Genomic DNA, 21,997 nt, shown 5'->3' with positions numbered 1-21,997 from the left:
GGAGAGATTAGTCAACTGCCCATGGTTTCACAGTAAATGGCAATTCATACTTAAGGTCATCTGCCTACTCAGCCACAGTTAATAGGAACAATCCGAAAGTGTTCAGCAGACTTCCTGAAAACCTGGACTGACAAATCTGAGAGTAAACAGCCGGTGCAAAATGATTGCAGCAATGCTCAGGCCAAAATGAAAGCCGAGGAGCTCCTTCAGTGAGATGGCATTGGAAGAACAGGCTTGACCGACTCTGGGGTAATAGGTGGCATCTAGCTGGCACTGCAGATGGAGAATGGGAGCGTGGCACCTAATTGGTGCTCACAGTGTTAGTTGAATGAGTGAGTGAGTGAGTGAGGGGCTCAGTGGCTACCATACACCCCATGAGGGGAGATGCTGATTTGTCCTCATTTGCTCTAAATGACAGGTTCGTGAAGTTAGTGCCTGAGAAGGACAGCGCTGCCTCAGAGGCCCAGACAGGGCTTCCCCTGGATGATCCTGAGGGGCCAGGACAGCCGAAGGGAAAGGACCGCACGCAGCATGGCAGGGTAACCATCTGTGCCCCCCTCCCCCCACATCCACGGCCGCTGCTGCCCCCGGGGCTCGGGACCTCCCAGCACACACAGCACTGGGTGCGGGAAGAGGCTGGGGGGCACGACTCACCTTTATTGACCACCTACTATGTGCCAGGTAAGATTCCAGACACTTCATACTTCTTAATGTTCACAACCACCATAAACTCAGATGATGATGGCTCCATTTTAGGGATGAAGAAACTGAGTCCTTAAGGAGTTTAGAGATTTGTCTGTGTTCTCACAGCTAGCAAGTGACCACTCGGGACTCAAACTTAGGACAGTCTGAATCTGAAGTTTACAGTATTTCTCCTTTCCTATGCTGCTTTGTCCACCCATCCACTCCCTACCTATTCATTCATCCATCCATCCATTTTCCTTTCCACCCACCCATCTACTCAGGCTTCTATCCGTCTCACCCAGCTATCCAACTCTTCACTCACCCAGTCACCCACCCGTCCATCCATGCTGCCATCCGTGTCTCCACCCAGCCTCTTACAGACCACTCTTTCACTCTTCCGCCCACCCATCTACCTGTTCACTCACCCATTCGTCCACTCAAACATCCACCTACTCATCCACCCAGCAAACATCTTCAGAACTCCCACGTGTGCCAGACCCCGTTTCTGCCTTGGTGGAGATTGCAGGCCAGTGGTGGTGGGGTTAGGAAACAATTAGGCTAATAAGAAAGGTGATATCAGGTAATGATAGATGCTGTAAAGAAAATAAAGAAAAGTGATGAGATAGGGACCAAGCAAGAGTCGGGGGCCTGCTTGGATAGGGTGCTCTGAAGAGCGACATTTGACATCCCTGAGGGAGGTGAGGGAACCAGCCATGGAAAGAGCAGGGAAGAGCATTGCAGGCAGAGGGAACCGCCGGGGTCAAGGCCTTGAAGCGAGAAGAAGCCAGAGAGAAGGATCCCATGAGGCCGGCAGATAGTGCAGAGCAGGCGGGTGAGGTCAGAGGTGTACCGAGGTTCGGAATTTCTTCTGAGAGCAAGAGAAAGTCAAGGGCAGGTCAGCAACAGCAATGCGGGGTCAGGTGGCTGTTTGAACAAGTTCATTCTGGGTGCAGCTGCATGCAGAATTTCATATTTGTAGGAACTAGACCTTAAATAAATGACTGACCCACGCTGTGCCTCAGTTTCCCATCTCTCAAGGGGGAAATAGGAGATGGAGACACGTGCCTGTCTGTAGTAGGTGTTCAGATAAGCACTCCCAACCCAGAAAGTGCCACCTCCTGTCCTATTAAGGCTCCCACTGGCCACCTGGGAGCCACAGAGGAAGGGGGTCCTGAGACCGGGTGGGCCTGGGGGAGGTGGTGCTCCAGGCGGGAGGTACTGCATGGTGGTTCCATCTGCCTGTTGGCGTGTTTTGGGAGCCCCACCTGGCCCTTCCTGTCTGCCCCGGGACGTCGCTCTGCCCGCATCTCTCCTATGTGTGCTACAGGTGAAGGCTACCGTGTACCTGACCTACCTACGAGCGGTGGGCACCCCGCTCTGCCTCTACGCACTTTTCCTCTTCCTCTGCCAGCAAGTGGCCTCCTTCTGCCGTGGCTACTGGCTGAGCCTGTGGGCAGACGACCCCACCGTGGACGGGCAGCAGACTCACACGGCCCTGCGGGGCTGGGTCTTCGGGCTCCTGGGCTGTCTCCAAGGTACCCCTCTCCATCCTCCAGCTGCACCCAAGAGTTCCTCGGGGCTGCCTCACCTATACACCCGGGCTCACCCTCTCTTTCCTGAGCATCTGTGTATCCGTCCTGGGTACAAACACAGACCTGCATCCTTAAGCTGGGGCTGGGGAAGTCCCTACTTTTACAGACCCCTTAGAGTCTCTCCCAGCCTCATTGGCAAAGGCAGAATGTTGGCCCCCAGGTTTGGGGGCACCTGAGCACTTACGTGGGGCAGCAGGTCAGCTGGACTCTCCTTCCCCCAAGCAGAGGACCACTCCAAAGTCTGGCTGCTGGTGGCTTCCAGCACCCCTACATGGCTGCCGCTGCCCCCCTCCCAACCCCCAGAGGAGGTGGATCCTGAACCACTTCCCCATCATCATTGCCCCCAACTTCTCTCTCTCTCTTTTTTTTAAATAGCTTTATGTTTTGGGTTCACAGCAAAATTGAGCAGAAGGTATAGAAACATACCCCCCACCTCGGCATAAATATAGCCTAGGTCATTATCAACATCCCCCCTAGTGGTGTGTTTGTCACAGATAATGAACCTATATCCTAGCTACCTGAAGTCCACAGTTGTTTTTTTTTTTTTTTTAACAGTCTTCTTCTTTTTTTTCGGGGGGGGAGCGGGGATGACTGTGCTTTGCCTCAGTTGAGGCACGTGGGATCTTTGATCTTCGTTTCAGCATGCAGGATCTTTAGCTGCGGCATGTGGGATCTAGTTCCGAGAGCAGGGATCCCCCCTGGGCCACCTGCATTGGGGGTGCGGAGTCTTAGCCATTGGACCAGGAGGGAAGTCCCCCAGAGTCCCCGGTTTTCATCAGGGTTCACTCTGAGAGTTGTACATCCTGTAGGCTTGGACAAATGCATAATGACATATATCCACCATTAGAGTGTCATACGGAATAGTTTCACTGCCCTACAATTATCTGCGCTCTACACGTTGACCTTTGTTTCATGGATCTGAGTGTCTGTGCTTTCACCCAATACCACACAGTCTTTTTTATTTTTTCTGAGTTCTATACCATATTTTTCTTCCACATTTACTGATGTAGTTGACACGCAGCACTGTTCATGACTTACATCATGAACTGATTACCACAGTAAGTTTGGTGAACACCTGTCATCTCTGTATGAGATACAAAATGTTAAATATTAAACAATTTTTCCTTGTGATGAGAACTCTTAGGAGTTACTCTCTTAGCTTTCATATACAACATGCATCAGTGTTAATTAGGGCTTCCAGGTGGCTCAGATGGTAAAGAAGATGCCTGAAATGCAGGAGACCCAGGTTCGATCCCTGGGTTGGGAAGATCCCCTGGAGAAAGGAATGGCAACCCGCTCCAGTATGCTTGCCTGGAGAATCCCATGGACAGGAGCCTGGAGCCTGGTGCGCTGCAGTCCATGGGGTTGCAAAGAGTTGGACACAACTGACTAACACTTTCTCTTTCAGTGTTAATTATGTTTAGCATGTTGCACGTTACACCCCTAGTATTTACTTGCCTAATAGCTAGAAGTTTGTGCCTTTGGCCATGTTTATCCAGTTCTCCCTCCCCCCATACCTCACCGCTGGTGACCAGAAATCTGGTATGAGTGTGCTTGTTTTTGAAGTGTAACATACAGCGCTGCGTTAGTTCCTCTTCAGAGTTTGCACCTTTCCCTTACGGTGCTGGTTGACTGTTGGTCTCATGCCCGTTTCCTGTTAAATTCCACAGTAATTTGACATTTGTCTGCATTTCAAACTGATGACCACGGGAAGTCTTAGTTGTGCTCTGTCACCATAAAAAGCCAGTATATAATTATGGACAATATTACCTCACACTGTATATTTCATGCCTCTTCACCCATTTATATCGTGAAGGGAAATTTGTCCCTTTTAACCTCTGACCTATTTCTCTCCTCCCTCCTCTCCCCTCCCCTATAGCAACCTCCTGTTCTTCTCTCTGTATGTGTGACTCTGTTTAGTTATGTTTGTTTGTTTTGTCCTCTCTATTCCACATGTAAGTCAAATTACACAAGATTTGTCTTTCTCTGTCATTTCATTTAGCGCAATGCCTTCTAGGTCCATCCATGTTGTCCCAAATGGCAGGAGATTTCTTTTTGGCTGAGTCATGTTCTGTTGTACATATACTACGTCTTATATATCCATTCATCTATCAGTGGGCACTTATGTTTCTTCCACATCTTGGCTTTTGTAAATTATACTGCAATGAGCATAGCGGTGCCTATATCTTTTCAAATTCGTGTTTTCATTTTGGGGGAATAAATATCTAGACGTGGACCTGCTGGATTGTATGGAAGTTCCACTTTCAATTTTTTGAGGAGTCCCCATACAATCTTCCATCGTGGCCACACCAGTTTGCATTCTCGTCTACAGCGCACAAGGGTTCTCTTTCCTCCACACCCTCACCAACACTTGTTTTGTTGTCTTTTAGAATAGCTGACATTGACAGGTGTGAGATGATACCTCATTGTGGTTTGATTTACGTTTCCCTGATGACTAGTGACGGTGAGCATCTTTTTAAGCACCCATTGACCATCTGTATGTAGTACTTGAAAAAATATCCATTCAGATTCTCCGTGCATTTTTTAGTTGGGTGGTTTGGTTTTTTGACATTGAGTTGGATGAGTTCTTAGTATATTTTGGATATGAACTCCTTATCAGAAATAACATTTGCAAATAACTTTTCCCATTCAGTAGGCTAATTTTTCATTTTGTTGATAATTTACTTCACCATGCAAAAGCTTTTTAGTTTAATGTAGTCATATGTTACTGAGAGAGGTTTTTGTTGTTTGGGGGGGGGTTGTTTTTTTGTCACGAACAAGTGCTGGATTTTATCATCTTTTGCTGCATTTATTGATATGATCGTGTGATTTTTCTTCTTTAGTCTGCTCTGTAGTAGATTACATTAATTGATTTTTCAAATGTTGAAGCAGCTCTGCACATCTGGGATAAATTCCAGTTGGTCATGATGTATAATTCATTTCATACATTGTCAGATTTCATTCGTTATTTTGTTGAGGATTTTTACATGTCCATTCTTTAGAGACATTGGTCCATGTAGTTTTCTTGTAATGTCTGTCTGATTCTGGCTTTAGGGAATGCTGACCTCATAGAGTAAGTTAGGAAATATTCCCACTGCTTCAATCCTCTGAAAGAAATTCTAGAGAATCTGAAAAAGATTGTAGAGATTAATCTAATTTCTCCTTAAATATTTGTTAGAACTCAACGAGGAACTCACCTGAGCCTGGCACTTTCTGTTTTGGAAAGCTATTATCAATTTAGTTTCTCTAATAGTTTCTGAATAGGCCTACTTGGATTATTTCTTCTTGCATAAGTCTAGGTAGATTGTATCTATCAAGGAATTGGTCCATTTCTCCTAGGTTGTCAAATTTATAGGCATAGAGTTATTCCTAGTATTCATTTATTATACTTTTAATATCCATGGGACCTGTAATGACATCCTTTTATTTAAAAGTTCAGATATTAGTAATTTGTCTCCTCTCTCTTTTTTCTTAGTCTGGCTATAAGCTTATCTTTTTTATCTTTTTTAAAAAACTTTTTATCTTTTCAAAGAACTTGGCTTTGTTTTCATTGATTTTCTTTATGATTTCCTGTTTTCCATGTCATTGATTTTTACTGTTTACTTTCTTCTGCTCATTTTGGATTCCGTTTTCTCTTCCTTCTAGTTTCCTAGGGTGAAAGCTCAGATGGTGAATTTTAGATCTTCCTTTTTTTCTAATATGTACGTATTCAGTACGATCAGTCTCTCACTAAGTCACTTCAGTCTGACTCTTTGCCACCCTATGGGCTGGAGCCCCCCAGGGTGCTCTGTCCATGGGACTCCCCAGGCCAGAATACTGGAGTGGTAGCCATGCCCTCCTCCAAGGGATCTTCTCACCCAGGGTCAAACCTGCATCTCTTATGTCTTCTGCAGGCGGGTTCTTTAGCACTCGCACCACCTGGGAAGCCCCATTCAGTGCTACACACTTATTTTAAGTACTGTTTTCACTACATCCTCCAAATTTGATAAGTTGTGTTCTTATTTTCATTTAGTTTAAAATATTTTAAAACGTCTCATGAGGTTTCTTCTTTGACCCATGTGTTACTTAGAAATGTGTTGTTGAATCTTCAAGTATTTGGGGATTTTCCAAGTATTTGTTGTTTCTGTGTGATTCCAGTGCAGTCTGAGGATAGACATTGTGAAGTTTCTCCTCTTTTAAATTTGTGAAAGTGTATTCTATGGCCCAGAATGTGGTCTATCTTAGTGAATGTTTCATATGAACTTAGGGATTTGTGTTCTGCTGCCATTGGATGAAGTGATCTGTTGATGTTCATTGTATCCAGTTGACTGATGATGGTGTTGAGTTCATCTCTGTCCTTACTGATTTTCTGCCCACTGCATCTGTCCTTTTCTTATAGAGAGGAGTTGAGGTCTCTAACTGATAATGGATGCATCTGTTTCTCCTTGCAGTTCTACCAGTTTCTGCCTCACATATTTTGATGCCCTTTTGTTAGGCAGTACACATTAAGGATTGTTCTGTCTTCTTAAGAACTGAGATGTTTATCATTATATAAAGCCTTCTTTATCCCTGATAACTTTCCTTACTCCAAAGTCTGCTCTATTTGAAATTAATATAGCTACAAACTATATAGGTATAATGTACTAACTATATGAAACTATATGTCTCAACCTAGTTTAAGCAGCAAGAGAACGTATTGGCTTATGTGACTGGAATCCATAGGTAACTAGCTTCAGGTATGGCTGGATCCAGAGGCTCAACAAATGCTAGAAGATTAGCTTCACTTTCTTCCTCTATGATAGCTTCCTGTGCAGGCAGGCAACCTGCTTTGGTGGTAAGATGGTATCTCACAGTTCCGGTCTGGCCACCTCAAAAAAGTGAGCACCTCTTCCCAAAAGTCCTAGCAAAGTCCCAGGTCTCACTCTTATTGGCCTGACTTGGGTCATGTGTTCACCCAACTATGACACTTGGGTCATAGTTCACATGAACTAACTGCAGAGGTTTGGATTGTCCAGGGATGAAATTCTCCCTTTTCTAGAAACAGAGAGTGAAGTTAGCTCCATTCCAAGCACATAGGTGGGCTCTGGGAGGAAGTGGGTATATTGGTTTCCTAAGGCTGCCATGGGCTCCCCAAGGTGGCACTAATGGTAAAGAATCCACCTACCAGTGCAAGAGACGTGGGCTCGATCCCTGGGTCAGGAAGATCCCCTGGAGGAGGAAAGGGGAACTCACTCCAGTATTCTTGCCTGAACAATCCCATGGACAGAGAAGCCTGGCAGCCTACGGTCCATGAGGTCGCAAAAGAGTCAGACACTACTAAGCGACTAAACGGCAAGAACAACAGGGCTGCCATAAAACTGATGACCACAAGCTCGGTAGCTTGGAACAACAGAAATTTTATTCTCTCACAGTTCTGAAGCCAGAAGTCCAAAGTGAGGGCGTCAGCAAAAATCGGTCCCTCTTGGAGGCTCTGAAGGAGAGACTGTCCCATGCCTTTCGCCTAGCTTCTGCCGGTTGCCGGCCATCCTTGGCCTACCTGGGCTTGTGGTGCACCACAGCATCTTCTCTTCTTATCCAGTGGCACCGGTCATTGGATTTTGCTGCTGCTGCTAAGTCGCTTCAGTCGTGTCTGACTCTGTGCGACCCCATAGATGGCAGCCCATGAGGCTCCCCCATCCCTGGGATTCTCCAGGCAAGAACACTGGAGTGGGTTGCCATTTCCTTCTCCAATGCATGAAAGTGGAAAGTGAAAGTGAAATCGCTCAGTCGTGTCCTACTCTTGGCGACGCCATGGACTGCGGCCCACCAGGCTCCTCCGTCCATGGGATTTTCCAGGCAAGAGTGCTGAAGTGGGGTGCAGTTGCCTTCTCCTCATTGGATTTAGACCCTGCCCTAAATCCAGGATAATTTTGTCTCAAGCTCATTCACTAAAAATATCTTCAGAGACTCTATTTCCAAATAAGGTTGCTTTCTGAGATTCCTGGTAGACATGAGTTTGGAGGGGGGACACTATTCAACCCTCTACATGGTGGTTCCATCAAGGGATAATCAGGGTGGTCAGATCATAAGATAGCCACCATGGGGTGATGGGGTCCCCAGCCCTGATGCCCTGATGTCTCTGTCCCCAGCAATCGGGCTGTTTGCCTCCATGGCCACAGTGCTCCTCGGTGGGATCCAGGCATCAAGCCTGCTCTTCCGGGGGCTGCTGTGGGATGTGGCCCGGTCTCCTATTGGCTTCTTCGAGCGGACGCCCGTTGGGAACCTGCTGAACCGCTTCTCCAAGGAGACAGACACAGTAGATGTGGACATCCCAGACAAACTCCGGTCTCTACTGATGTACGCCTTCGGACTCCTGGAGGTTGGGCTGGTGGTGACGGTGGCCACCCCACTGGCTGTTGTGGCCATCCTGCCGCTGCTCCTCCTCTATGCTGGGTTTCAGGTAAGGAGAGCTCAAGGAGGCTCCTGGGGTCATCCAATGTCACCTCTACCAGGCCCTGTCTCTGGACAGGACTCAGTGTAAGAGGTTCCACACAGCTGGACATCTAGGGGCCACCCCTAGAAGAATTCTCAGAGACAGAGACACCACAGTCTAACACTTATTCTCATCTCTGTCTTTCAAATGTTCACATCAAAGTTCTTAATGTCTAACAGTTTATCAGGCTGCTGCTGAAATCAGCTTCCTGTTCTCCAGTGATCTGGAAACCAAGGAGGCATTGCAAGCTCTTGAAGACTGTTGTATTAGGCTAGACTCTTTCAGTGGTTAAAACCAGAGACCAGCTGAAATTAGCTTAAACACAAGAACCAAATTCAATGACTTATGCTCCCAGGGTGTAGGGGATCAGCTGTCATCAGGGTGCTGTCACTCCATATCACCCCTGAGTGGATCTCAAAGTGTGTTATTAGAAGAGAAGCATCAGTTTCACCTGGGAACTAGTTAGAAATACACCTTCTCAGGCCCCATCCAAGACCCCCTGATTCAGATACTATGGAGGTGGGGCCCAGAAATCTGGATTTTAAAGAACCTTCCAGATAATTCCAATCCATGCTAATATTTAAGAATCACTTATTCAGTTCTGCTTGGCCTAATTTTGCACACATGCCTTCTCCAGAGGGCAGGTCTGATGGCTCAGTGGTATCACTTCCCTCCACAACTATCCCAAGTCTCTTCTATGCCCTCTGGAGCTGGGAGAGGAACTGCTTTCTCTGTCTGAAGCTTTGGAGTTGGGCAGAGATGGATTTGAATCCGGGTCCTGGCACTTGTGTTCTGTAGAGGCTTGGACCACTTCTTAATCCCTCTGAGTCCCTGGTATTCTTACATATAGGCTGTGAACGATGCTTACTGCTTCTGTATTCACATCACTGCCCACCTCCAAATGCCCACCTCACCATGACCGAATACTGCAGTTCAGCCTTGAACAACATGGAGATTAGAGGCACCAACCCTCCTTGCTATTGAAAATGTGCTTCCAGGTTACAGTCACTCCTCTGTAGACACAGTTCCTTCATATCCACAGATTCGGCCAAGCCTGGATTGTGTCATAGGGTAGTATTTACTATTGAGATTTACTGAAAATCCGCAAATAAGTGAACTCATGCAGTTCAGACCCATGTTGTTCAAGAGTCAGCTGTATTTGGAAACAGCCTGGCATGCAGCCCGGTGATACAAAAGCAGGTTCCTCCCTCCCTGCCAGCTATACAACATGTCCAATGTCAAAGCAGTTAACAACATATGTTGCGTGCATCACTGTGGCCCCAGCACCTGACATGTGATCCTCGAGTTAAGTGAATGCGTTCGGCTTGTCCAGCTGCCTTCCTTGCCTGTTGTGGCTTTGTTCCCGCAATGACTGGCCCTGCGTGAAGCAGTTGGTCTTGGAGCTGAGAATGAGACATATACAACAAATTAGTGCTTTCTCCACCCTGGCTGTGCTTGAGACTCACTTGAAGGCTTTTTAAAAATTCCAAAGCCATGCTGATGATGCCAGAAATTCCGACTTAATAGTTCTGGGGTGAGGCACTGGGAATTTTTGAAGCTTCCCAGGTGATTTTAAAACGACCCATGGAACTCTGATTCTGAAAGGACATTGGAGCCCAGAGAGGAGAGGCAACTGACCCAAGGTCACACAGCTAGCTGGTGACAACTCCCTCTGCTTCTCAGACTCTATGTTTGTGACTTCTCTGCCGTCCCACTTCAGAGCCTATACGTGGCCAGCTCGTGCCAGCTCAGACGCCTGGAGTCAGCCAGATACTCGTATGTGTGTTCTCACGTGGCCGAGACATTCCAGGGCGGGCCAGTGGTCAGGGCCTTCCGGGTCCAGGGCCCCTTTGTGGCTCAGAATGACGCCCACATGGATGAAACCCAGAGAGTCTGTTTCCCGCGGCTGGTGGCTGACAGGTAGGAAGGGGTCAGAGAAGCCCCTGTAATCCATCTGTGTCCTCTGAGAATGAGAGAATGTCATACTGTGTGGCTGGAGAGGTCAAGTGGCCTGCCCAGGGTCACACCGCGAGTTGAGGGTAAACAGAGCCTAGATCCCAGGGGTGCACAGGGCTCACACTATGAGCAGATGCAGATTGGCCTGGGGGTTCCCCAACAGCAGGTGGGCAGGAGGTACAGATGTCAGAAAAAGGGCAGAACGCTCTGTTGCCTTGATGACAAAGGGGCTACATAAACATCCTCAGCCTTCTTCCAGTACTAAGCAAGAATAAGAACACCAGCTTTGAGCACAGACAGACACAGGTGCAAATCCCAGCTCTCCAACTTTCTAGCTGGTTGATCTTGGGCATGTCACATAACCTCTCTGAGCCTTATTCGTTAAAGTGGGTTTGCACTTGTGGAGTGGCTGTTGAGATTAAACAAATATACTCATAGCTAATACTTGTAACGTGCTCACTACATAACCAGCACAGTCCTGAGCATCTTCTGTGGGTTAATTGATTTAATCCTTTTAGCAACGCCACCAGACAGAGACTCTTTTACAGAGGATGACTCTTAGGCACAGAGAGATTTAGGAACTTTCCCAGAGCCACACAGCAAATATATGGTGGAATCAGAATTTGAATCCAGACAGTGTGATGCCAGAGTGTGGAGAAGGGCAAGCATGTAGCAGATGTGAATTCAGTAAATGTCAGTTCCTCTCTTTTCTGCCCAGGTCCCCAGCCAGCTGGAGCTGTGAAGCTCTGTAGCTGTGGGTAGTGTCTCAACTCCATCTGCCTTCTGGGGGACCTGCCCTGGCCCCTTCCTGGGGTCCTAGCCTAGGGAGGAGGAACCTTACAAACATCTAGGAAGCACCTACTTTGTCCAGAGGTCAATGATTTCTGCACCATATATGGCGGGTGTATCTCATTTAACCCTCTCAACTGTAATAAGCCAGATATTATTTCATTCCACAGATGGGTAAGCTAGGGAGGAAAGAAGTGAAGGGACTCCCTCAAGGTCAGCCATCTAGGAAGTGGCAGACCCTCAATCAGGCAGATGTGGCTTCACATTGCTGTGTTTATTATGTGTGTGGACTGGGACCCTCTGAGCCCCTGTGTCCTCATCTGTCCATTGGGGACAAGAGTCTCCCCACCATGGTGTTGTTAGGAGGACTAGGTGTTATGTGCAGTGAAACCCAGAGCTCCCTGAAGACAGGGCTTTTTATCTCGTCCCCAGCATCTCCTGCATATGTGGCACACAGTAAGCGCCTAATACACAGCTGCTGAACGAATGAATAAACGAATGAATGGTAGCGCAGGGATGCAGTAAAAGGGGCGCGTCTTTCTCTAGCCGCTCGATGTATGTCTGTTGAGCACCCACTGCGTGCCGGATCCTGTGCTGGGCTCTTGGCGGGGACAGAGCCGTGAGCAAGACGGAGTTGCTGCCCTCATGGAGCTCACGATCTGCTGGTGGAGGCCGACAGTCAAGGGCACATTAGTTTAGTTTTCGAGAGTGATAGAAGGAAGGAGTGGTCTGAAGGGCTCTCCGAGGAGGTGATATCTGAGCTGACTTGTGTGAGGGTAGGATGTTGGTCAGGTGAAGATGGAGGTGGGGTTCAGGCAGGGGGAACACAGGGGATGTGGCTTGCCACAGCCCAGGGACAGAAAGCAGAGCTTACTTGAGCACCTACTGTGTGCTGGGTCCTGAGCTGGGCGCAGGCGAGATGAGGCAGCCTGGGCCTCCCCCACCCTCCGAGCTCGGGCGGGGCCTGGGTGTGAAGGAGATTGTAGCCAGGACCCTGTGGGCACTCGAGCTGGCACAGCTCTTGTGCCCAGGGAAGCAGGTGTCCCTCGAGAGGCCCCCACTGACCCCACTCTTACCTGTCCCTTCGCAGGTGGCTCGCTGCCAACCTGGAGCTGGTGGGGAACGGGCTGGTGTTCGCAGCCGCCATGTGCGCGGTGCTGAGCAAGGCCCACCTCAGCCCCGGCCTCGTGGGCTTCTCTGTCTCTGCCGCCCTCCAGGTACTCCAGACACCCCCCAACCTGGGCTCCGGGCTGTGGGCAGAATGGACGCAGACCCCTGCCAGGGGGACCTTCAAGGACCCGAGTCCAGCCTACCAGCCACTGAGGAAAACACGGCTCTGCAAGAGCCTAGGCTGGACCTCGGGCAAGACTCTTCTTCCCTCCCAGAGCCTCAGTGTGCTCCTCTGAAAAATGGGCAGTAACCCCTTCCTTCCAGCTGTTGTAAAGATTCATTGAGATAACATATATAGAGTCCATTTCCAGCATGTTGTTAATGTTTTGTTAACTCTTAATAACAATATCTAGTGTCAGGTTATGACATCTGTAAAGGATGGCTTCCCTGGTGGCTCAGACAGTAAAGAATCCACCTGTAATGCAGGAGACCTGGGTTTGACCCCTGGGTCAGGAAGATCCCCTGGAGAAGGGAATGGCAACCCAGTCCAGTATTCTTTCCTATAGAATCCCATGGACAGTGGAGCCTGGCGGGTTCCAGTCTGTGAATCACAAAGAGTTAGACACCGCTGAGCAACTAACACTTTCACTTTTTTCACTTCTAAGGGAAGAAAAAAAAAAAAAACATATATATATATAAACACACACTTGCATACGCAAGTGGCATTCACTGTGAATGAGACATTGTTCTAAGAGCTTTATAAACACTGGCTCATCCAGTCCCGCAGGTACTGTTATTGTCCTCATTCTATAGTTGAGGCAACTTAGCTTAAGGATGCACCAAGTAAGAGGAGGGAGCCTGCCTGACGGAAGGGTCCTTTTCTAGCGCGTGGTCCAGAGGCAACACTGAGGAGGGGGCCTGAGATCTGCGAGTCTTGAGTGGGATGATGGGGAAGGGAAGTGGAGAGTGGTCCTGGTGTGGCATCAGCAGGAGGAAAGGCCCTGGCGTGGGAGGAGAGGTGCAACTGCTGTTGGAGGAGCAGCATGAAAGGCGGTGTGGCTGGAGGGTGAGGGCAAGCTTAGAGGGAGAGGCTGGGAGGGCTGGGGGCAGGGCTGGCGCAGACTGGGCGAGTGGGCCCTGGTGAGGAGCTCAGTGAGGTTCCCGGTGTGACGGGAAATCCATGGAGGGAGTCCCCTCTGAATGGAAGTTAGTGGGCCTGGGCCCTGCTGGTGTCCTAGGGAGGGCTGTGCGCCCTCTCTGGTCCTGTCTCCCTACCTGCTTCAAGAAGGATTTGACAAGCTGATGTCTGAGGGCTCGTTTCTGGTCCACATACTCCAGTTCGACTAAAGGGAAAGAGGGGTCCTTGTGGCTACTGTCAAACTCTGCCCCCTAGTCTGCCCCGGATCCCGCCTCCCAGCCCCTGCCTCACCTACGGGGTGGTCTTGCTGAAGCTGTCCTGAGGGGTCTTTTCGCACCAGGTGACCCAGACGCTGCAGTGGGCCGTTCGCAGCTGGACAGACCTGGAGAGCAGCATTGTGTCGGTGGAGCGACTGAAGGACTATGCCCAGACGCCCAAGGAGGTGACGGGCGGGAGGTGGGGCGGGGGCAGCAGGTCCCATCTGAGCTTCATAGCACAGGACGGCGGACCCAGGTTGACATCTGCCGCCGGCTTCAGGGCCCCCACTGCTGTAGACCAGAGTCACAGCCCAGGGGGCAGTCATAGTTAAGAGGGTAGGGTCTGGAACGAGGTCAAATCCTGGTTCCTCTGCTTCCTAGCTGAGGCACAGCAGGGCACTCTGAATGACAGGGGGCCATGAGTAACAGCATGATAGTAACATGGTGGCAACATTACAGAAGCATAGCAATGGCGTGATGGTAACATGATAGTTGGAGGCTTCTCTGGTGGTTCAGATGGTAAAGAATCTGCCTGCAGCGTGTGGGAAACTTGAGTTTGATCCCTGGATTGGGAAGATCCCCTGGAGAAGGAAATGGCAGCCCACTTCAGTATTCTTGCCTGGAGTATTCCATAGACAGAGGAGCCTGGCAGGCTACAGTCCATGGGACTGGTTTTACTGAAACGTAATTGCAGCATTGTAGGAACAGAAGAGAAACACAGCGGCAGCCTAACAGTTCTGGGTGTACTAGGAGGTCATCCCACAATAAAGACTTCTTACCGAGTCCAACACACCGTAAATGCTCAACACATGTCCACCGCTCTCATTAGCCCCATTTCATGGATGGGAAAGTCAAGGCTCAAGAGAGTGGAGTGACCTGTTCAAGGTCACAGGAATAGCGTATGGCAGCATGAGTCTCCACACTGCACAGAGTTGCACTTTTCATTAAGAAAAAGGAGAGTATCTACCTCTATTAGTGAAAGAATATTACTTGACAATTCATACTGGCTAGTAATAATAATTTAAAGAGTAGCAAACACCATTATAATTTTCACAATACTCAATATTTGTTTTCAGCCTTGCTATAGTCTATGCCCCCTAAGAACTCTATAGAATAGCAATAAATATGCCCATTTTATGGGGCTTCCCAGGTGGCACTACTAGGTAAAGAATCCACCTGGCAGTGCAGGAGACATGATTGACATGGGTTTGATCCCTGGGTTGGGAAGCTCCCCTGAAGGAGGGCATGGCAACCCACTCCAGTGTTCTTGCCTGGAGAATCCCATAGACAGAGGAGCCTGGCGGGCTATAGTCTGTGGGGTCCCAAAGAGTCAGATGTGACTAAAGTGACTTAGCATGCATGCCGATTTTACAGAAGAGGTAACTGAGGATCAGAGAGGTAGGCCATTTCATGAGAAGCCTGGAGAAATGCTCCCCTGACCCCGTGTCCCCTCCTGCCTCAGGCTCCCTGGAAGCTGCTTACCTGTGCAGCCCACCCACCCTGGCCTCGTAGGGGGCAGATTGAGTTCCGGGATTTTGGGCTGAGATACCGACCCGAGCTCCCACTGGCCGTGCGGGGCGTGTCCTTCAGGATCAATGCAGGAGAGAAGGTGAGCGGCTCACCTACAACTTCCTCCTCGTGGTGGCCAGGCTGGGCATCACCCCAGGGTCCTGGTGCTTAGCACCAGCTCCTTCCTTCCCTCCATACCTCAGGTCCCCAGTCTCCAGACCCCCCACTCCCTTGATGGAACTTACCATCTTCCCCAGACCAACTTCCTTCTCGGTGAAACCACTCACCTTCTTGATGTCTCAGATAATGAAGCATCTCCCCAACTTCTTTCTTTTTCCTCTGTCATTAGTTGAACACCTACTATGTGCTGGGTGCTGTGCTGAATGTCCACATATTATCCAGTCCGCATGGGCTCTGTTTCTGGCTTTGCTATGGCTGACCTTGGGCAAGTCACTGCATGCTTTGGTCTCAGTTTTCTCCTCTGTAATAATGGGAATAATAATGGCAACCTCCTAGAGCTGTTGAGAAATTTAACTGGGTTAATACATAGAAACTGAATGGAGCAGTGCCTACCTGGCACATAGCAAGTGCTATAAAAGTGTTCACCAATTCTTTTTTATTCATGATTATTTGCATTTTCACTCCAACATCAAGCCTAGCATCATTTTATTTACAGATGCCTAGTCAGGAGAAGGAAATGGCAACCCACTCCAGTGTTCTTGCCTGGAGAATCCCAGGGACGGGGGAGCCTGGTGGGCTGCCGTCTACGGGGTCGCACAGAATCAGACACGACTGAAGCGACTTAGCAGCAGCAGCAGCAGTCAGGCTGCTTCATTGAATCCCTGAATCCTTCTCTACCCTCCCCACACAACGGTACTTCCTCTCTGCCCTCCCCCCACTGCTCCAGGCCCCCCAACCTCCTGTTTCACAACCTCCAGCCTGTTTTCCTGTGATCTTGATTTGAGTGTGTCATTTCCCTGCTCCAGACCTCCCTCCCTCCTCACGTTCTTCCAGTAAAACCCAAACTCCTGAGCTTGGCATGCAAGGCCCTACCCAGCTACCCACTTCACTCACTGTCCGACAGGGGATTAGGCACCATTTGTGGAGCAGCGGCCTCTAGGCCAGATGCACACACGGTGGTGCCCTCGGAGAGGTTGCAGCCGAGTACTTGGTATCATTCAGCTAGAATCTTCGCCCTCCCTGAACTCCTGCTTATCCTTCAAGATTCCGCTCAAGTATCTCCTCCTCCATGAAGCCTTCTCTGATCAACCTCCATCCCAGGCAACATGAACAGCAGCTCCATGCTTGCCTCCATTGCTGCAGGGCCAGAGCTTGACTATAGAGAGGGCTTGTTCATCATACTGTGTTAAAATTAAGTTTACTCAAGGGCGCTATTTCCAAGACCAGATGGTGAGCCCTTTGGAGCAGGGACTCCTTAATTTCTGTACTCCTGGTGCCTTAAAGAGTGCCTGCCATACAGTGGGTGACACAGATGCTTCATTCATTTATTAAACCGTGTTGATCCCGCACAAAATGTCAAGGAAGGATGGGGGATGGATTAAAAGATGGGCAGGTAGATGGAAGGATGAAGGATGGATGGCTGGGGTTGGGGGCTGGATGGAAGGAAGGAAGAGGCATGGATGGAAGGATGGATGGATGGATGGATGGATGGATGGATGGATAGGGTGGAGTGAAAGAGACAGAAGGAAGGAGTATGCATGAAGGATGGTGCCTGGAAGGAAGGATGGACAGATGAAAGGATCAGAGTGTAGTTGGAAGAAAGGGTGAGGGAGGGAGGGGTAGGAGGAAGGGGCACTGAGAGAAGGATGGGACATAGGTGACATGGGATGAAGGGAAGGTGAGAGCGATGGAGTGGTGTGGATGAAAGGATAGGGAAGGATGGAAGGATGAAGGAGCAAAAGGAAGGGTGGGGAAATGAATGAAAAGATGGGAGAGATATATCAGGATGAGGGAAAGATAGAGAAGAATGCAGACAGATGGTTGGACGGATTGATGAATGGATATATGGACAGGTGGGCAGATGGAAGGACAGATGGGCAGATAGGAGGATGGATGCACAATGGATGATGCATAGATGGATGGATCTTGGGTGCAGGGTAAACATCTAGCAAAGACATGTCCAGGAACCCTCTGTGGCCTCCCTTCTGGCCAGGCCTGTTTGGAACAGACCATGCCATCCCATCCCCTGGCAGGTGGGCATTGTTGGCAGGACAGGGGCCGGAAAGTCCTCCCTGGCTGGGGGCCTGCTGCGGCTCGTGGAGGCAGCTGAGGGTGGGATCTGGATCGACGGGGTCCCCATCGCCCAAGTGGGGCTGCACACGTTGCGGTCCAGGGTCACCATCATCCCCCAGGTGAGGCCTGGGGAGGGGTGGGCAGAGGTGGGAGGGGTGGACAGAGGTGGGAGGAGTGGGCACAGATGGAGGGGTGGACAGAGGTGGGAGGGGTGGGCAGAGGCAGAAGGTGTGGGCAGAGGCGGGAGGGGTGGGCAGAGGTGGGAGGGGTGACTGGGCCCAGCTCTGACTTGCTGTCCCTCCTGGCCAGGACCCCACCTTGTTCCCTGGCTCTCTGCGAATGAACCTCGACATGCTACATGAGCACACGGATGAAGCCATCTGGGAGGTCTTGGAGACGGTGCATCTCAGAGCCACGGTGGCCAGCCTGCCTGGCCAGCTGCACTACGAGTGTACTGACCAAGGCGACAACCTGAGGTAGGGTCACCCCAGCCAGCCAAAAGCTCTGTGAGGTGCTGGGGGAGAGGCAGGTGTGGCCAATGTCCCCCCGACCAGGGTAATATGCCCTGGAAGTCGTCTCCATAGGATTATCATATAGGATTATCAACCCTGTCCTGTTTGTAACCTCAGTACAAATCCCATCGCTCATAAGCAATTCTAACTCCAACACAATCTCCGAGTATCAAGTTTCTTTTTCCTAAAGTTGTTTCTAAATTTCTTTGGTGGCAAAAGCCAACCTCTGCTGACACAAGGCAATTTATGTCTTTATTTTTCTCACTGGGGTTGTTAAGTAACATATGATGTATGCCTTTAAAAGCTATAAGAAATTGTAGTAAAATACACATAGCATAAAATTTACCATCTTAACCATGTTTTAGTGTTCAGTTCTGTAGAGTTAAGTACATTTACATCATTGTGCCTCCAGAATTTTTTCATTTTGTGAAATGGAAACTCTATAGCTGTTAAACGGCAATTCTCTATTTGTCCCTCCCTCCAGCCCCCTTTAACTTTGTTTCACTGGGCTTGACAATTCTTGGTACTTCATTTAAGGATATTGGGTCAGTTCTTCTCCCTCGGTTCTTGTCTTGTCATAGCAAAGGATTGAAATGACAGACCAGGACGGCTCAAGCAGGCAGGATTTATTAAGCAAGCAGTACTCTCTTGAGAGGAGAAAGCAGACCAACCCCCGTAGGAAGGGTCTTGTCTCAGTTTTCCTTTTTATATGTCTTGTTACTTCCTCTTTGGTGGTTCCTGGGGCTTGATTGGTTGTGCCCCATGCAAATGAGTCATGAGCCCAAAACCAATCAGGGAAGGGGTCGTGTCTTCCCTCTGGGCTCCAATTTCTTATGCAAATGAAGTATAAGCCGAGACCAATCAGGGCAGGGGTTGAGAGGAGGATGTTGTGCAAATGTAAATGAGGCATGAACTCAGCAGGTCCAATCAGGGAAAGAAGTGTGAGTATGTTCTCCCATTGTCATTTTGGACCACCATTTGGGGCCCTGTTTCCCTATTTTAACTACCTAGCAAGTAGAATACTATAGAACTTGTCTTCCTGGGACTAGCTTATCACACATAACATACTGTCCTCCAGGTTCACCCATGATGTAACAAGGGCCAGATTTCCTCCTTTTTTAAAGGCTGAATAATATTCTGTTGTATGGATAGATCACATTTTTCTTATCCGTTTATCCTTTGATGGGTGCTTGGGTTGTTTGAACATTTTGGCTACTGTCAATAGTGCTGCTGTGAACATAGATGTGCAGGTGTATCCCTTTTCAAAACTCAAGACATTCTGGGTTCTTCAACCCTTACCCATGGGTAAGGGCCCATGGCGGGTAAGGCCCCATGGGTGGTAATGGCAGTAGAGGGGCAGCAGAGCTTGGTGGCCAAGAGCATAGACATAGTGGAGGACCTTGGGCAAGTTACTTAATCCCCTGTGTTTCAGTTTCCTCATCTGCAAAATGGGAATAATAATTAGAACCTGCCTACCCGTGAAAGGATTGAACAATACATGTAAAGTTGTTGACACGGTGCCTGGTGTGTAAGAAATATTCATTTCACTATTCATTTTAATCCTCAAAGCTACAGTCTCACTAATCCCATTGTACAGAGTTGGAATCTGGGGCTTCAGACTTACCAACTTGCCTGGCTCATAAGCGGTGAGTCTGGAGCAAGGTCCAGGCATCTGACACCCACCAGGCCAGTCAGTCCAGGTTCCCTAAAGGGTTTACTCAGAGCAGCAGCTGAACATGGCAGGAAATAGCCCCTCAAAGACCCTTGAGCCTCCAGGCTCTGGGAGCTCAGTGACTGCGTGTCCTTGACCCTCAACTTCCTCATCTGTAATTGGGGTAAAAGAAGGACTTACTCTGTGATGATCACGGCTTTTACATGACTTAGCTTGTCCTTACAACCTAGTGAGGAAGGATTCTGTAATATAACCCCCACCTTTGTGGTCTCCATGAGATGAGTCAGTATCCACCAGCACACGGGATGTGTCTGGCACACAGTGAAGACCATAGAATAGAGACAGAAATAGCCATTCCACAGATGGGGAGACTGAGGCACAAAGGCTTTGTATGACTTGCCTAATGTCACTCTGCTCAAAAAAGGCAGGGTGAGGATTCCTATCAGCTCTGTAGACAGGGGACCCGCAAGTAGGGACATGCATCCCTCCCTCCTGTGGCTCCCGTGGGAATGGGGGCACATTTGTGGGCATGTCCAGCAGGTCAGGCCCGAGGTGCAGACATCTGACCTGACTGTCCTACTCATTCCCAGCGTGGGCCAGAAGCAGCTCCTGTGTCTGGCACGTGCCCTTCTCCGGAAAACCCAGATCCTCATTCTGGACGAGGCCACGGCTGCTGTGGACCCAGGGACAGAGCGCCAGATGCAGGCCGCCCTGGGGAGCTGGCTTGCGCAGTGCACAGTACTGCTCATTGCCCACCGCCTGCACTCTGTGCTGGACTGTGCCAGGTAAGCCTTCCCCCTCCCCTCCATCCCACTCCATGTAGCTGGCACTCCTGCAAGCAGAGGAAGGCATCAGGGTTTAGAGCTGGAAGGGCTCGGGAATACATTATCAAGTGCCCATTGTACAGATGGCAAGACTGATGCCCACAAGGGAAGGATGAGCCTGAGGACATGTCCAGCAGATGCTTCCAACTGGGTCATCAGGGTCAAGAAGCTGCATGGAAGGCCAGACTCTCTCAGAGCAGACATGCTCAGCCTTCAGAGCAACTGAGTCTGTGGGCTGGAATCTAAGGAGCTGCCTGTCTCTTTCTCCCCTGCAGGGTTCTGGTCATGGACGAGGGGCAGGTGGCAGAGAGTGGCAGCCCGGCCCAGCTGCTGGCCCAGAAGGGCCTGTTTTACAGGCTGGCACAGGAGTCAGGCCTGGTCTGAGTGTGGCCCCTTGATCCTCCTCTGGCCCCACCAACCTGGAGATTCTGCCAAGCCCTGGAGACATGCTGACCTGGGGTCATCAATGGCCCCATGGACTTGAGTCTAGACTCCTTTCTACTCTCTGGAAGGAGAAAGTGCCATATCATCCCAGAGCCAGGAGGATGCAGCCACCCCAAAGTTGGCCTGATCAGGGCCCATCCAACCCCTTCTATCCCAGATCCAAAGTCAACAGCAGCTGGCTGCCCTGGCTGCCCCCTGAGCTCAACCAGGGACCCCCAAATGTCTGTGCTCAGGCTCCACCACAGACCAATGAAATCAGAATCCCTGGGGCTGGAGCAATGGTGTGTGTACCTTTTACAGAGTACCCCTTCGATTTTGAGATGATTGCAGATTGACAAGCAGTTAAAGACAAAATAGTCCAGAGAGCTCCTGTATACCCCTTCCCCACTAGTAGTAACATCTTTCAAGTATAGCTGATTGACAATGTTGTGATAATTACTACTGTATAGCAAAGTGATGATACATATATTTTTTAATATTCTTTTCCATTATGATTATAGGATATTAAGTATAGTTTCCTGTGCTATATATACATCATGAAAGTCATAAAATACGACTATTTTAACAATATTAATTCTTCCAGTTCAAGAGCATGGAGTATCTATTTCTTTGAACCATCTTTGTGGTTGTTATCATTCACTCACTCAGTCATGTCAGACTCTTTGCAACCCCAGGCAGCACGCCAGGCTTCTCCGTCCTTCACTATGTCCCAGAGTTTGCTCCAATTCATGTCCATTGAGTCAGTAATGCTTTCCAGCCATCTCATCCTCTGCTGCCTCCTTCTCCTTTTGCCTTCAATCTTTCCC

At 49.3% G+C, this 21,997-nt stretch overlaps 1 protein-coding gene across 2 annotated transcripts in view; it reads left to right on the top strand.

Annotated features, from left to right (window-relative positions):
• ABCC6 (ATP binding cassette subfamily C member 6) overlaps positions 1–21,761 on the top strand; it is a 65,610-nt gene extending 43,849 nt beyond the window's left edge. The window contains exons 22-32 of one of the 2 annotated variants that reach the window (XM_018040950.1): positions 419–539; positions 2,012–2,219; positions 8,384–8,694; positions 10,448–10,647; positions 12,563–12,689; positions 14,061–14,162; positions 15,440–15,586; positions 17,700–17,858; positions 18,049–18,215; positions 20,514–20,708; positions 21,023–21,761. In XM_018040950.1, coding sequence (XP_017896439.1) covers positions 419–539; positions 2,012–2,219; positions 8,384–8,694; positions 10,448–10,647; positions 12,563–12,689; positions 14,061–14,162; positions 15,440–15,586; positions 17,700–17,858; positions 18,049–18,215; positions 20,514–20,708; positions 21,023–21,131 — 1,846 coding nt within the window. In that variant the 3' untranslated portion in view covers positions 21,132–21,761. The remainder of the gene's footprint in view (positions 1–418; positions 540–2,011; positions 2,220–8,383; positions 8,695–10,447; positions 10,648–12,562; positions 12,690–14,060; positions 14,163–15,439; positions 15,587–17,699; positions 17,859–18,048; positions 18,216–20,513; positions 20,709–21,022) is intronic. The other variant, XM_018040951.1, reaches the window with a different exon arrangement.

Source organism: Capra hircus, chromosome 25, assembly GCF_001704415.2.
Source record: "Capra hircus breed San Clemente chromosome 25, ASM170441v1, whole genome shotgun sequence".
NCBI lineage: Eukaryota > Metazoa > Chordata > Mammalia > Artiodactyla > Bovidae > Capra > Capra hircus.
This window is presented reverse-complemented; position numbering and strand designations above follow the sequence as displayed.